This window comes from Saimiri boliviensis, chromosome 5 (assembly GCF_048565385.1).
Source record: "Saimiri boliviensis isolate mSaiBol1 chromosome 5, mSaiBol1.pri, whole genome shotgun sequence".
Lineage (NCBI taxonomy): Eukaryota > Metazoa > Chordata > Mammalia > Primates > Cebidae > Saimiri > Saimiri boliviensis.
The window spans coordinates 87,542,637-87,560,224 of NC_133453.1; the positions used below are offsets into that span (position 1 = coordinate 87,542,637).

General features: G+C 37.6%; 1 protein-coding gene across 1 annotated transcript in view; it reads left to right on the plus strand.

Moving 5' to 3' along the window:
• The window catches only part of NEB (nebulin), a 221,979-nt gene that overhangs the window by 41,660 nt on the left and 162,731 nt on the right, over positions 1-17,588 (plus strand). The window contains 13 exon segments of the mRNA XM_074399695.1: positions 237-344; positions 437-550; positions 2,984-3,181; positions 5,187-5,294; positions 7,056-7,154; positions 7,962-8,066; positions 8,153-8,260; positions 10,092-10,403; positions 10,508-10,714; positions 12,817-12,921; positions 13,625-13,732; positions 15,274-15,585; positions 16,722-16,928. Of these exon segments, the coding sequence (XP_074255796.1) occupies positions 237-344; positions 437-550; positions 2,984-3,181; positions 5,187-5,294; positions 7,056-7,154; positions 7,962-8,066; positions 8,153-8,260; positions 10,092-10,403; positions 10,508-10,714; positions 12,817-12,921; positions 13,625-13,732; positions 15,274-15,585; positions 16,722-16,928 (2,091 nt within the window).

Consider the following 17,588-nt stretch of genomic DNA (forward strand, 5'->3'; position numbering starts at 1 on the left):
ATCAAGGTAGCAGAGTCTTTAGAAAGTTTACAGAACATTAAAAAGAGTAGTTTATACTTAGCGGTAGGGAGAAAGAAACTGGGTGACAGATAAATCAATATGTATGCTACAATTGATAAATACAGTATTTATAGGTGAAATAAGTATAAATAAATTTTGAAAATATTTTTATTTTTTTACTGAATTACACTGTGTTTAATGGTCTTATCATTCCTTTGCTGAATTTTTCTGTCCAGAATCTTTATAAGCAAGACTGGGAGAAGAGCAAAGCCAAGAAGTTTGAAATTAAAGTGGATGCCATTCCCCTGCTGGCAGCCAAAGCCAACACCAAGAACACCAGTGATGTGAGTGTGGCCTGGGGACCTGGGGACCTGGACAGGGCGGCCGCGGGGCATTTCCTGGTGAGTGGGATCTGGCATGTGGGATATCTTTGCAGGTGATGTACAAGAAAGACTATGAAAAAAGCAAAGGGAAAATGATTGGGGCCCTCAGCATTAATGATGATCCCAAGATGCTGCACTCCTTGAAGACGGCCAAAAACCAGAGTGATGTGAGTGTCTTTGTGAATCTGTATTGTTTTCAAGATGGACTCCCTCTTATGATGCCCAAGGTAGTTGTGTGGAAAAGGATTTCATGAGCATAGGCTCTCTCATGTTCACAAAAGTACTGCTATAGAAAACTTTAGAATAATGCCCTGGATTATTGCACCTCCCACATTTGAGGGGAAAAATCACTGATTTGTACTTGATGTCCATTTCACTTTGAAAAATGTATGCATCAATATTTAATAGAATATTGATTATATTCTTAAAACCTTTTAGAAAACTTCACTAGATGTTTTCACATTTTATTCTAATTGAAAAATAATTTTTAAAATGAAAATTTTAAAACTGTCTTTACTTTGGAAGACATTTATGAATCACAAATAAAAAATCTTAATAGAGTATCATCGTTCTTCATTGGCTTTAGTAATGAGTTTGGTCTGGATCCAGGAAAAAGACTCCATTGATTACAAATCCCTTTGAGATGCTGACAAAAGATTTGAATCATCTATCTAGAAAATGAACATTTATTTTCATGCCTTTTGCCTGAATTTTGGTGAACTCATGGGCTCCTTAAGGCTTGTCTATGGGCCATGTAACATTTTCCAGTTAAAACTCTTACTACAGAGAGACAAACATCTACTATTGCAAATTATAGTATATACTGTGTATAAAATGTTTAGAGAATCCCTTAAGAGTTCTGAGAATGTTCAATGTAGCTTGCAGGTACTAGTTTTTTATGATGAAAGAAAAGGGTGTTTGTATCATTTACTTTTAACCATGCTTTTATATGATGATATATACATACCTCTTTAACTCATGTGGCATTTATTGTGTCATCACATAGCACTTTAAAACTTCCAATTCCATAATTTTCTCCAGTAACTTCACAGTGAATTATGTCAGTATATAGTGCTCACATATATTACTATCTTGTTCACTGGTTAAGTTCTCTCAGCTCAAGAAGAGTGTGACTCCCCCTTGATAGCATGTATATTTTTATCCTTTGTTTTTATTCCTATCACAGAACCCTGTAGTAGGCACATAAGAAATGCCCAATAAATATTTGTTGATTGATGTAAATGACCAAAAGACATAGCAAATGAGTCAGTCTCACATAACATCCAGGCAAAATGCTAAGCTGCAGATATAGAACATGCATGACTTTTTTAAAAGAATCTTTTAAAGCCATTTGGATCTTTGACAACATTTTATATGTGCTGGTATGTGTCAGCTGGTGTGAACACGAACAAAACAGTAACAACAATCTCTTCAAAAATACTTCCACACACCAACTGTTGTAACATTGCCTTATCAGTTTACTTCTAATTAAGACAAACTTGTTTTCAATGTTGTTGCAAACTATCAGAAAGTTTCCATACTTTATTTTTATAAACTAGGGTCTCAATTTTATAGTTAAGTAATAAATGTATTCAGTGAAAGTGACTACCCACAAAATATGAGAAGGAAAATCAAGTTCCCTTAGAAAGCCAAAAGATCAGATCGTTTGCAAAAGGAATTGTCACAGAAGATTTATAATGCACATCTGTACTTACCAGCTTGGGTCACTGTCTCTAATATATATGTGACCATGGGAAACGAGGATGAGTTTCTAATTTACTTAAAGGCAGTAGGTCAAAATTTTTCTGTTAAGGTAATTAGTGAGTGGCTATGATGAAACTGGGAATTTGACCTAATTAGCACCTTGTCTAACCATTCCAGAAAACCAGACAATGAAGGCAGCCCTTAAGGCCAAGTCAGGGCATTTAGTTTATAAGAATATCGTACAGAAGGGCCAACATTATTTTAATGACTCAGTTTCCCAAACTTTTCTCCTATGAAGTCTTTTAACTGCTGCAATCTGAAGTTTCTTTTAAATTGTTGCCAAAATTGACCTTGATATGAAAACCTTTGCTATTCTCAGTAGGGCTTATCTCCTTTCAATAATAGGTTAAAAAATCAGTTGACTATCCATTTAAAAATGACTCTATACAGCCAAGAAACTAAGTCTACAGCCCTGTGTATGAAGTAGCCATTTTATAAAATCAAATTGTCTTATGGTTTTCATTACATTTAAAAAATGCTTCTTTACTGGAAAACTCTTCATAGGTTAAATTACATTAATAATAGCAACACTTGTTAGCGGTCCTTGAGAAACGCTGTTTTAGAATAAAAGCATTCCTGTTCCTGACTGAGCAGGAGCTGTGGCCCATTGTCTGTTGTGACTCTTGACGGTTTCTCATTGATTTGAGAAGGTCTGCCCACGTGTGCTTTTTGGAGGGATTTCAACGGTGTGTAACATAGGAACACATTTTTGGACAAAATAACTACTCAGATGTTTGAATCTTTCTCTAACTTGTATTTATTGTTTATGAAAGATCTGTCTTTTCTGGAAATCCATAGAAGATTTGTTATAATAAATGATAATTTCCTATTCACAGCGTGAATATCGAAAAGATTATGAAAAGTCAAAAACTGTCTACACGGCACCTCTTGATATGCTCCAAGTCACTCAAGCTAAGAAATCTCAGGAAATTGCCAGCGACGTTGATTATAAGCACATCTTACACAGTTACAGCTACCCGCCCGATAGCATCAACGTGGACCTCGCCAAGAAGGCGTACGCACTACAGAGCGATGTGAGTAACCAGGGTTTCTCTAGCCTCTTTAAAAAAGCTGGAAACTGAAATGAACTTCAAAGTTGAGTTAGGTTTTTACACTTCTCAGAGGTATCTGCACTGTCCTATGTATGTTAGCAAAACGACCCTTGTGATTCTCTAAGAACATGCCCTTCAAGGTCAGGAAGAACTGATCTGGCATGCATCCCATCACTGTTTCCCTCTGGGAAAGTTATCAGCCTTGCTAAGTCCAGAGTCCTCCTCTGTAAAATGGAAATAAATACATTGTTTGGAGGAAATAAAAACATTGTTTGGAGAATGCAAATGCATGCAAAATACTTAGCATGGTGCTAGGCCCGGGTGAGTTCTCAATAAACATTCAGTATTTATCATTGCTATTATCATAATCATCATATTCATCATTATCAATGATTTTTACATAGATTGCTATCTGAAAAGAAAATATATCATTTGACATAAATATTTATAACTATTTTTTTCTGCAGATCAAACTTCTTTAGGCAAGTTAATTTGTCTGAACTACACAAGTGAATACTTCATCCTAACAATTCTAGTTTTAAAAATGTGATAAAGTACACATAACATAAATTTACCACCTTTACAATTTTCAAATGTACATTTCAGTGGTGTTAAGTATATTAACATTGTTGTACAACCAATCTCCAGAGCCTTTTCATCTTCCCAATCTGAAACTCTATATTCATTAAACAGCAACTCCCATTTTACTTCTTCCCCTAGCTTATGGCAGCCACCAATCTATGCTGTTTCTAAGTTTGACTAACTCTAGATACCTCATGATGTGAAATCACAGAATATTTGTCTCCTTGTGATTGGCTTATTTCACTTGGCAAAATGTCCTCAGTGTTCATCCATGTTGTAGCATGTGTCAAAACATCCCTCCTTTTTAAGGCTGAATAATATTCTATTATATGGATATGCCACATTTTATTCACCCTTTCATCAGACATTTGGGTTGCTTCCACCTTTAAGCTATTTTGAATAATGATGCTATGAATATGGGTGTGTGAATGTCTCTTTGAGATCCTGCTTTCAATTATTTTGGGTATAAACCCAGAAGTTGAATAGCTGGATCATATGGTAACTCTAATTTTTATCTGTAGAAGAACCATCATAAGTAGTTTTCCATATCGGCTGCAAAATTTTACATTCCTGCCACTAACAATTCTATATTATGCATCGTTATTGTACTTGTTATTCGTTTGATTTGGTTATGTTTTTTCACCCCAAATAGATCATAAGCCTCTGAAGGACAAGAACTAAATATTTTGTTGATTTTCCATTCCACTTAAAAGGCCCACAGTAAAGAACAACAGTTTGAATGTTGTATATAAAATGTACATTTATGGTACCACCAATGGCCAGACAACAAAAGTAGCTCATGATTTTAATACCATCAAGTAACTGTGCCTCAACTAGGACCAATTCCAAATAATAACTGCTCCCTTATGCAAATGAACAAGTGCAACTGTTTTAAACTGTTGTTAGCCAATGTCGAAACACTCCAAAGTGGACCAGTACACATGAAGGGCCATGTGTGCAAACAGTACAAATAATTCCATTAAGTCTTATACAGCTCGAAAATGAGCAAATAATCCACCTTCAAAGTGGCCTTCTATTTTGATTTGATAGAAACATAATATTTAAAGTTCCAGAAAACAAATGTCTCACATTTGATTACCTGACAATTTCACTTACTCTTTAAAGGGCAGCTTTGACTTGAGCATTTTCCAGTTTGGAATTAGAGTACCACATACTTCCATTATGTTGGAAATAAGAATGAAATGGAACATATGCCAGTTAGAAGGAAAGCAAAAATCTAAGAGCTGTTACTATCTCTGAGCAAAGAAATACATACAATAACCTTAGCGTCTGGAGTAAGGAAGCTGGTTAGAAATCTCAAAAACATTGTTTTGAATAAAACATTGGAGTTTACATAATGAAGATGACACAGCAAAGAAATGTAACCTTTCTCTTGGTGTTTTAGGTTGAATACAAAGCTGACTACAACAGCTGGATGAAAGGTTGTGGCTGGGTGCCTTTTGGGTCCTTAGAAATGGAAAAGGCAAAGCGAGCTTCAGACATCCTTAATGAGGTAAAGCCATTGGGTGTGTCAGAGGGCGAGTGGTGACTGTGTTGTGTTAAAGCTCTCAAAACCATGGACAGTGCCTCCTTCATTGCCTCATTCTCCAGTGGCTGTTGCTGAGGAAAAAACTTACCACGTGCATAAATTACCCAGGTAGACCAGCACAAACCTTTATATTACCAAAATCGTTTATGTGAACCATTCATTATAAATATTTTTAACAATTTTATTAAGGTATAACTTGCATACAATAAAATCAGGTGTACACCTTGACAAGTTTTAATAAATTCATATGATTCTGCACTCATCACTGCAATTAGATTTTAAAATGCTGCTAGAACCCCAAAAAGTTTCCCCCTAAATTCCTGCTCTCATCTTCAGCCCCAGGCAACCACTGATTTGCATTCTGTCTCTAAAGTTCTCTTTCCTAGAAATTTCCTTTGTATCTGGCTTCTTTCACTTCATGTAATGTTTCTGTGATTCATCCATGATTCTGCTTGTAATTTTTTTAAAATTATTGAGTAGTAATCTTTTGTATGGATTTATTAGGTTGGTTCAAAAGTAATTACGGTTTTGACATTAAAAGTAATGGCAAGAACCACAGTTACTTTTGCCCTAGCATAATACGTACCACATTATTATTGCTTCACCGGTTTGGGGATATGTGGATGGTTTCCTTTTTTGTGTGTGATTATGAATAATGCAGCTGTTACAGAAATCGTCTTTGAAGAATTCTTCCCTACGTCAAATTCTGGTTGGCTTTGAAGTAATACATAAATTATAATTCAGTGTAAGAAAAAATAGTGATGCTCTTGAGCCTCATAAGGCAGCAGGGTTATGTGTCCCTCCTCTGTGACAGTGGCAGAGTCTCACTGCTGTCAGGCCGGTGCATCCTCAAGGAGGGCAGACAACACGAAGGACCGAGGTGCTATGTGCAGGTTACTTTCCACACTCAAGTTTTACTTCTTGTACACTGCCTTGTTTTCGATGAAAACCATTTTGTCTACTCAAAGATCTTCCAGAAAAAGTTATTCTGGGTTAGTGGTTTTTAGAAGTCTGAAGCTGAAAGAGGGATATTACGAAGTGGGATGTGCAATATGCACAAAGGAAGAGGACTGGGAAAATATATAAGAGATGAATACAGGAATAAGGTAGCTAGAAGTTGACAGCTCCCAGTTGGCACACCTCCCCAGGGTCTGCTCTGCAGTGCCCCTTAAATGCTTTGGTGATAATTTATGTGCTGACCACATTAAGGCTTGCAGAGCAAAAGTCCTGTCTCTATGAATAATAATTCCTAGCTCTTGCCCTAGTTCCTCAGTTCTTCCTTCCTCAACAACACAGCTTCTTGATGCCATTTGCTGATGGAGTAACAGGGAAAAAGAGAACTTGTTTGTGTCCTGCAAAGACACTTTAAATCTCCTTGCTTACTTTTCTGTCAAACCTTCAGAAAACTCTGGGATGTTTCTGCTTTCTGCTTAGCTGAGGGTGTCTTCTTTCATGTCATAGGCAAGAAATTAAGAATGGAGTCTGTCTGGTTCCTGAGAGCAGTATATGTGTCTGTGCTGTCCCAAAACATCCACAATTTAATGGATTTTTTTAAATATTGACTTTTGTATTGCATTCATCAAGCCAATCAAGAATCTAGTCTTTTTACATTTTAAAATCATAAAAGAAACTTCCTTATTGCTTCAAAATAAATTTCAGGGATTTTGACATATTAGCCTTCAGTGAAAAACCAGATTGATTTTCTCTTTTTGATTTGCCGAACAGAAAAAATATCGCCAACATCCAGACACACTCAAGTTTACCTCGATTGAAGATGCTCCAATTACAGTACAGGCTAAAATTAACCAGGCCCAGAGGAGTGATGTAAGTGTTAATCCTCTCTATATGTTAATAGATGTTAGCTAATACACATACATTTGTATTTCAAATGGACTGATCACCTGTAGTTATTACACAATATGAAGAGACCCAATTACATGAGCAGCTGTGCAATTACCCAGCTGTTCATTAATAAAGCATTCCTAATTAATATATTTACAGTAATGTATATTGTGCTGACTGTCCTTTTGGCCATTTGACATTGCTTTCTAAGGAAAAGGTAAGAGGGACTTCTCTTAATGGCAACAAAAACTACAAGCCTGTTTCTAGGAAAGACCAGAAAGAATGAGTATATCAAATGGGGAGCAGTTATATTTTAAGTCAGCCATGTAAACAAAAAATATGGTAACTGTAATACATTCTATTACAGTTAAGAATTTTATTTCTTATCCTATTTATCTTTAATTGCCCACAAAATATATTTTAGGTAGTTGGTGTATTCTACCCTATTATGCTTTCCCATGCTCAGGAAAGTGTTTGCAGGTGACCATTTTCAACAGGCCATCTCCCTGGGCTAATTGCCACTTTGTACCCCTACCTAGGCCCAGAAGTTCCTAGGGCAAGTTCCAAGGGACCTTTGCAAAACTGAATAAGCACTGAGACAGGATCCTAGGCAACTGCATGTGAGACCTTGAATGCCTACAGATATTTGCAAATGAATATGCAAATGCACAAGAATGTTCTCCTTAAAACCACCTCTGTGAAATAGAATCCTTTAGGAAATTATTTTCCAGTGCCATTAAACTTTTCTCTCTGTTTATTTGTTTGTTTGTGCATTTTTATCTCTTTCAGATCGCTTACAAAGCCAAAGGAGAGGAAATTCTTCACAAATACAACCTGCCAGCAGATCTGCCCCAGTTCATCCAAGCTAAAGTTAATGCCTACAATATCAGTGAGGTGCGTGGGCAGACTCGGGCTGATGTATGTGTCACACTCTACCAATATGGTCTCTAAGTTGTACTTAAATGACATTTTTCTTTCAGAATATGTACAAAGCAGACTTGAAAGACTTGAGCAAGAAGGGATATGACCTGAGAACTGATGCGATTCCCATCAGAGCTGCCAAAGCTGCCAGGCAGGCGGCGAGTGATGTAAGTCCAGCTGTGGTCATACGTGGACAACTAGAAAATGTGGGTGGGTGGGCTTGGGGTCTGACGATGACCCAAATGTCTCCATGCATGTGATCCCCAGTTGGAAGCAAATCTGATTGAAAACTATTCAGGAAATAAAGTTCCCTAAATAGATTTAAATTTTTTTGGCAGGAAAGGAGTTCTGTTACCTTCTACTGATTTGTTCTAATTAAGCCCCTTCATTTAAAATTCTCATTTCTGTTTCTACACTGACTCACATTACTTCTCTTGTGGAGATACCATTTAAGTCATAATTGCCTCCTGATGGTAAAATTTTTTCAAAACCTTATTGATATGGTCTCCTTCTTTCCCTTTCTCTCCCTTTTTACTTCATTACTTCCACAGACAGGTAAATTATCCTCAATTTCACCACCTCTAATAGCCAGTCTTTGGGTTCTATTAGAGTTAAGAATTTTATTTCTTATCCTATTTGTCTTTAACCAAGATGTGAAATGAAGTCACTTTGCTCTTTGAGATTTAAATAAAACTGGCTCAAGCCCCCATCTGTTATTCTATAGGAAGTGGAATCCCCCTTCACATGATTTCTGTGGCATCTCTGAGATTTTTATTTCTCAGCTGACCTCTGGCTCCTGGCTGGCTTGAGCTCACCTGGGGCCTCCTCCTGCGGGTTTCCTCTTGCTGCTGTGTATGACCCAGAAATGAAACACAGCCCCTTCCTTTTGACTTCCTAGAGTCCGAAACACCACTTTACTGATTGTTTGAAATTAGGTTTCAATCACTGCAGTGTGAATATGTGATGATTGAATAACAAATGTCCTCATCCTGAAATGCCCCTGTCCCACCCAGAATTTCTCACTGACCACCTTTCTCTGTGGGTGCTTTCCTTCAGCCACCCCTGCCCCGACATACCACAAACCTGCCCTTGTGCCTCTGCTTCTTAGTGTCCCACAGGGCCCTCCACATCTCCCCAAGGAAGCTCAGTCCCCCTCACTGTGTTATCCAGAGCCAGTTAGTGTTTACCTACCCCTGGCTCTGGGTTTCCCATTTGAATATCCAAGGACTTACTAAAATTCTATTATTATTATTTTTTTTTTTTTTGAGACGGAGTTTCGCTCTTGTTACCCAGGCTAGAGTGCAATGGCGCAATGTCAGCTCACCGCAACCTCCGCCTCCTGGGTTCAGGCATTTCTCCTGCCTCAGCCTCCTGAGTAGCTGGGATTACAGGCACGCACCACCATGCCCAGCTGATTTTTTGTGTGTTTTTTTTTAGTAGAGACGGGGTTTCACCATGTTGACCAGGATGGTCTCGATCTCTTGACCTCGTGATCCACCCGCCTCGGCCTCCCAAAGTGCTGGGATTACAGGCTTGAGCCACCGCGCCTGGCCTTAAAATTCTATTATTAATATTAACATCCTACTGCTACTATTAAAAAAATGCTAAAACTCATCAAATATCCAGTTACTTGCACTCTAGTAACACAACATAATTGATAGAGGTTGTGAAATATGTATCTTTTCGTGTTTCTTTACCAATGTCTAAATGCAAAGGGAGACTATAGAGATTTATTTTGTTACTGATACCAATTATGGTAATGCCCCCATTTCAACCTCTCTTGGAAACAGCTACAGACAATCAACTGGGTTCTATAATACAAAACATTTTTATTTTAAACAGGCTACATTTCAAAGCATATAGAAGTGAATTGCTAACTGTTCAGTTATTGAAGTACAGGAATTTAGGAGAAGTTCAATTACTTCAAATCATGACCTCATTGTTTAGTAATACCTTCAAAGCTGTATTTTAAATTATGCCCACCTTTGTTTACAATAGGTTCAGTACAAAAAAGACTATGAAAAAGCTAAAGGGAAAATGGTTGGCTTCCAAAGTCTTCAAGATGACCCTAAACTTGTTCATTATATGAATGTGGCCAAGACACAATCAGATCGGGAGTATAAAAAAGACTATGAGAAGACAAAGACCAAATACAGCACACCCCACGATATGTTCAACGTCGTGGCAGCTAAGAAAGCTCAGGATGTGGTCAGCAATGTCAACTATAAGCATTCTCTCCATCATTACACCTACTTGCCTGACGCCATGGACCTGGAGCTGTCTAAGAACATGATGCATATACAGAGTGATGTAAGTGTCATATACCCCTCAAGAAAACTCACCTGTAGGTTCAGAGTCTGCCATGAAAAAAACCCTGGCCTGGGCCCTCACTCCTCTTTTTCCCATTGCTGTAGAACGTCTACAAGGAAGACTACAACAACTGGATGAAAGGCATTGGCTGGATTCCTATCGGCAGTCTTGACGTCGAAAAGGTTAAAAAGGCCGGTGATGCTCTGAATGAAAAGAAGTACAGGCAACATCCAGACACCCTCAAATTTACCAGCATTGTGGACTCCCCAGTTATGGTCCAGGCAAAACAGAACACGAAGCAAGTCAGTGATGTGAGTACGACAAAATAGAGAGGACAGAGGATATGGAGGAAGCTTTTTAGAAAAGTCAACAGCAGCCCAGTATTTTTATTCTTCTGGGCAATATCTTTCCATTTTAAATTTATTATTTTGCTTATTTAGTTTTTTAAAAAAATTACAGTTATGTTTAGTTTGGGCACTAACATTTTCTTCTCTGTTGCTTTTTATCTTCCTTTTAAATCTTTGAAATATTGTGACATGGTGGAAAAATACTATTCTAGAACTCCACATGCAGACAAATACACATACACATACACAGAATTTAAGCTTAAATCCCAGACACTTTATTTTGGCAGATTTGTTGTATTCGTTTCTATATTAAGTTCCTCATATTTTCTTTTCATATATAAAACATTAATACAGAGAAGTAATACATATGAATATGTGTCTTTGCTCCTAAGAATTCAGCATACACAATTATCATAGACTTTTTAACATACGTCTGATTGAGACGAGTATCGTTTGCCTGCCTGTGCATGAGCAGCATCTATGCTGTGGCTAAAGTCAAAGTTTCTAAAGGAAAGTCTGGTGTATAGAAGATCAAAAGCATTCACTTGTTAATTTATTTAATGAATGCTTTTTGAACATCTGTGTGCCAGGCACTGTAGTACCTGCTGATGACAAAAAGATGAAATAGATGAGGATTCCTGGGATATAGAAATTCACAAAAATGTAGGGTAAGAGCATAAGACAAAGACATGGCTACAAGCAGGGCATTGTCATCCAGAGAAACAAATGCTGCAGGAGAGGAAAATGTTGAGAGCAAGGGAGGTGCCTCGTACAAGGGTAACTGCCTACCAGAGTTTCCCAGGCAAGTGAGAGAAGCGAGCATTCCTGGCAAAAGGAACAATATAATAGCAGTAGAAAAGGAATGAAAAAGTATAGATGCAAAAGGCTCAGAATGGTAACCTGATTAGTGAGGGGCTCATGTGCTAATTGTTAGAGTCTAAATATTATGTGGTAGGTAAAAAAGAGATGTTGAATGTGTTGAATCTGTGGAGTCCCATTATCAGACCTGTATTTTAAAACACAATGCTGGCCCTAAGTGTGGAGACTTTGGAAAGGAGAGACTGGAGGCAAGAAGATCAGTCAGAAGGCTGTCACTGAAATCCGAGGAATTCTTAATTGGACTGAAGCTAAGGCAGTAGCAATGGCAGAGAAGGAGCTGCGTAGAAGGTTGAATTCATGAATCTGTGATTGCTTAGATATTGTTCTTAAAGGCAGTGAGGACTTAGAGATAACTCTTTGGGTCCTAGAAGAGACTATTTAGTATTTGGGGATTAATTTAGCTATTAGCCATGTCAGATTTTATCTTGGCTGCATGCATACCAGTTTGCTTGTCATATTCCACATAAGCATGCCAGGGAAAGAGGGATATATATGATAGGAGGATGCAGTAAGATTTCTGTATCACATATTTTGACACCTTTCAGCGAAAAGTGTATATGATTCTTTAAAGTAACAACGTAGGGTAAATATGAAGTAGCGAGCCTTTTGAGTATGCTGGATTGGTGTATAAGCACCTCTACATTATGAGGAAATTATTGTTTGCTTTTATTGCTACAATTACATTTTGGAAAGTTTTTAGCAGAAGTGAAAGATTATTCTAACTACTATTTTCTCTCTAGGGATAAAGAAACAAAAACTTATAAAAATGTGAGAACTATTAACTCACAGGCAAAGAATAAATTTATTTGGCTCTGGTGAATTTTATTATTCTTGCTTGGATTTCATGTTTGAATTTACCTTTCCATTCACCTCTGGCAGTGAACAATTTTTATTTTCTTAAGAATTTTTTTCTCTTTCTATTTTAACACACAGAGTTGTTGGTATTAAGATAACAAAATACTTGTTTTGTTTTTAAAAAATGAATTTTTTTCTCTTTCTATTTTAACACACAGAGTCGTTGGTATTAAGATAACAAGATGCTTGCTTTGTTTTAAAAAAAAGAGGAAAATGCGTTTGATGATTTTTAACAGGAGAAATTCGTGGGTGATTGTGCTAAAAATAACTGTTTAAAGCAAGCAGTTAATAGAATTTCCTTTTTGCACTATGTGAAATGCATTTTATTGCAGATCTTATACAAAGCTAAAGGAGAAGATGTGAAACATAAATACACTATGAGTCCTGATCTTCCTCAGTTTCTCCAGGCCAAGTGCAATGCTTACAATATAAGTGACGTAAGTAGAGTCTTCGCTGAGATGTGAAATTCAGACCTGACATTAAAATCATAGACTTTAGGAGTAGGATGGTGCCTTGACTATTTATTTAGGTCAGTTTCCCACAAATCCCCCATTGGAACATATCCCATAGGATGGTCCTTTACCTCTTCAGTTAACCTTTTCAAGTGTAGGACAACTTTAAAGGATGTAACATTCTTCTTTATGTAGAGCCCAACATCTATTCCCCTAAAACTTCTACCTAGTTTTCCTAGTTTTGCATGTGGGGGAGGTTGTTATCCTCCAGAAATATACAATAAATTAGATCCTTTTAAAAATAACCCTAAAATTTCAAAAGCTGACCACCATGTCTTCTCTTGACCTTCCTTTCATAAGAATGAACAACTTCATTGTGTCTCTAGCTGATCCTCACATACCATGGTTTCCAAAACCTTGTTCATTTCCTCTGGATCCACTCTTTCAGTATTCCTCTCTTCAACAGGTGTCAGAACCAGATATAGGTCAATAATTAGAGCAGAATCCAATGATCTCACGCTGCACACAAAGTGTGACACTTTGCCAGTGTGATTTCCTAAAGCAGTATGTGCTATGGAGGATTCCTTTAACTTCTGTCTGGAAAAGAACAAAACAATCCCAGCAGCTGAGGAATCACTTAAGCTGATGAATACACAGATGCTGACATCCTGTTTGCTTTTCTGTCCAGGTCTGTTATAAACGGGATTGGCATGACTTAATAGCCAAGGGCAACAATGTGCTGGGTGACGCTATTCCCATCACTGCAGCCAAGGCATCGAGAAACATTGCCAGTGATGTGAGTAAAAATTTTAGGTGAAATTTGGATGTTTGCCTTTTTAAAAAGTAATCAAATGCTTGTTTAAATTGACACTTCACTGAAAGAAATATGTCAAATTAATGGCATTTAAATTCTCAAAATATTGTTTGGAAAACCTGTCGCTTTTAGAAATATTTTTGTGGTTCTTTTCAGTTGACCCCACTTGGCGGAGCTGTCATACATCTGACAGTGGCTTTTTCCTTTGATTCACAGCCCAAATTACCTTCACTGACACATTTCTCTGACAGCCCACATTTATTTTCAGTGGGAACATCCTGACTGCATTACCATGTTAAATTCAAATGACTGCCTGCGTTATAATTGTATTAAAAACACTGAAAAAAGTTATGTAAAATGTATAGATTTTTATAAACCAAAGAGGAAAAAGTCTACTTTTTAAGGATATAATTTTGATTCATGTAAATTGATGTCCATTTCATCTGGTACCAGAAAAAGTATACACTTCTACTTCTTTCCATCTTTGAAAAACAAAATTTTTAGAAAGCATGCATGCCCTGCAGAGTTCACTGTTACATGCCATCCCAGGGGCTAGAATCTTGATTTGAGAAAAGAGAAGAAACAAACCAGGTGTACAGACCACGTACGAGATAGGGGTGTAAAAACGCTGCTGCTCTCCTTGGAGGAGTGGTACTAAAAACGTCTTTTGCAAAGATCTGCACACGATGCACATCACTATGAAATACATTTCTAGTTTAAGTAGGGAGTGAAAGTCTACGGTACAACTTTATTTATTTATTTTTAGCAACTGCACAGTGCTTTTTCACATGTCTAGAAATTACTTGACTCCTTTTGCCTGCTAAACTCTTGTTTATGAATTAAGGCTTAAATTGCAGGAGCTGAAAGTCTACAGGGTTTAAGTGGATTTGAATTGTCTTACATAACAATTGAGGTTTTGACCTGTTACAGGATTGCTCAATCTGTATCCCGTTGCTGCTTACAGCAGCGAGAGACAGTGGACAGCGGAACTCTGTCCGTTCAGTTTTTATTGATGGGAAAACCCCACAGCAGGTCCTGTCCTTACTGTGGCTCCTTAATTCATTTGCAGCTGTTTCAGCAGTGAGCTTGGAAAGCAGCTGCTGATAAAAGAAGCTGGTGAAGGCCCAGCTGTCTTTCAGCGGGGACCCATATTTGTGATGTAAAAGAAAATATTAAATTGAAAACATTCGCATCCCTATGAAACCAAGGGATACTGCTCTTATCTTTAGAATGTGTCGTGTTCATATTAAGTGTGAAAATTCAGTTTGTTTTAAATAAAATTCCACATGCAAACCATCTAGGAGTCATGACAAAGAAAATAAACTGATCTCAAATGTATCATGACATTCGCTTGAAACTTCAATACATGTTTTCACTGAACTTTTTGGAGGGGGTTGTGGTTTGCATTTTTTGTACACTCTTGAGAAAGTCACAATGTTCTGAGCGTCTTTGTATATGAATGTAATTGTAGCGTTAATGTCATCAATGCCTAGGACTTTGCTAACCCAATTCTGCCTCCACAGTATAAATACAAGGAAGCTTATGAGAAGGCAAAGGGAAAGCATGTAGGTTTCAGAAGCCTCCAGGATGATCCCAAGCTGGTCCACTATATGAATGTAGCAAAGTTGCAGTCCGATCGTGAATACAAGAAGAACTATGAGAACACCAAAACCAGCTACCATACCCCTGGGGACATGGTTAGCATCACAGCTGCAAAGATGGCCCAGGATGTCGCTACCAATGTCAACTACAAACAGCCATTACATCATTACACATACCTACCAGACGCCATGAGTCTTGAGCATACGAGGAATGTCAATCAAATTCAGAGTGATGTAAGTATGTGTAACAACAGACCCAGAGATGTTTGCACTTAAAGGATGATCATTTCTCTCTTTTATTAGACCTCATACTACAGTAAGATATTTGAAAAATTCATTTTAGAATAAACAACCATTACTGAAAGACTACTAAAGGCATAGCAGATGAGCTGTTCTTGCCTGCTTTCTATGCTTATATCATAATCATTAATGTTGTCTTTAATAACTAAAGAATGAAAGATAAAAGTATATTCCACTAACTAGGAGAGCCACTTTGATTCTCAGCAAGAAAAGATGGGTATTCCTGATGGGTTGGCTGCAATGGTGATAGATATAAAATGCAATATAGAAGAATTTTCTCTCCTTCCTGAATTTGGGAAAGGTGGGGTTTTATTTTTTTCCTTTATTAACTCAAGGTCACAATGTCTTCCATGTAAATCTATGAGTCATCTAAAATGAACCAGGAAGGCTTTGTGCTTGCAACATGATTCATGGAGAGCTGCGCAGAGAGGTATTTAACAATCAGGGCGTTTCCTTCTGCAGGAGCCAGATTTCTGTTAGAATTGTCCTCTGTAAAGGGAAGAAGTGTTACATATTTCTTGTCACTTGATGAAAATATTGCTCCCCAGATGAGCTCAAGCATAGCCTAGGTGGACAGTATGGATGTAATTTAGTTTTGGAGTCATCAGTGAAATCAAAAGGAAAGCCCAATTTATTGTCAGAAGTGACAAAATATTTTCTAGCAATACCCATAGAGACCTAGATTCCCTTCTGTGTTGCATAATGCATTCTGAAGCATGGTCATTTCTCTCCGTTTTATCAGGCTTCATAATAGAGTCAGAGACTTGAAAAAACCTTAATATAAACAACCATTGTGGAAAGTACCAATTTATTGTCAAAAATGACAAAAAAATTTTTTAGCAGTACCCATGAAAATATGTGACTTAGATTCCCTTCTGTGTCGTGTAATGCACTGTAACAACAGAACAGCTTCTTCTTATTACCACCCTCCAGATAAGCTCTGTGACAGTCAGACATGAGCATGCTGAAGAGTTGCTGTTCCTTTCCCTTGGCTAGAGAGTTGCAGATCCCAGAAACACCCCTTGAATATTCTCCAGGGTATCTTCTTATATGAGCTTACCCTTTTACAGAACGTGTATAAAGACGAGTATAACAGCTTCTTTAAGGGCATCGGATGGATCCCTATTGGTTCCCTGGAGGTTGAGAAGGCCAAGAAAGCAGGTGATGCATTAAATGAGAGGAAGTATCGGCAGCACCCAGATACCATCAAGTTCACAAGTGTGCCGGATTCCATGGGCATGGTGTTGGCTCAGCAGAACACAAAGCAGCTAAGTGATGTGAGTGGTTTCCTTTCAAAAGGATTTGTCCATAAATAACCCCACATGTCTGAGCCGCTCCACCATCCTTCTTAATTCAATGTGTGAGGATGCATCTATGTCCGCAAATAAACTGCTTTCATAGGTACGAGAGAAAGGGCTGACTTCTGAAGCAACGGGGATCTTGAACATGGGAAAAACAGGAAGGCGAAAATGAGGGGCTATACCAAATTTGCTTTGTTTTCCAAATATAGAGAGCCTGTGCTATTCATAAGCAGATACACATTATACATATGAAATGACATTATTACTATTATTATCTGTGGCTCTGAATTGCAAAAGAAGCTATTTATTGCTTTGATTGCAGTAGTTCTACCTAGTCATAAAGGGAAGAGGCGTAATGTCCTAATCCCCTCGCATAATAGCTCCATGTTCTGAGAGGCAATCTTAGAATGAGGCCTCTGGGGAGGAGATAAGCAGTTTATTTGCAGTCATCTGGGGTCTCATTCTGAGACCACATCTATATGGACTCTTATTCTTTCTGTCAGAAGCTAATTACAATGCTCAGGGCCTCACATGATTTGTTAATTTTAGAGTTCTGTTAAAATGCCTCCAACAGCAAGAGAGGGGTAAGTAAAAAGCAAAGAAAGAAAGACTTTTTGTATTTTTAGTCCCAGATTT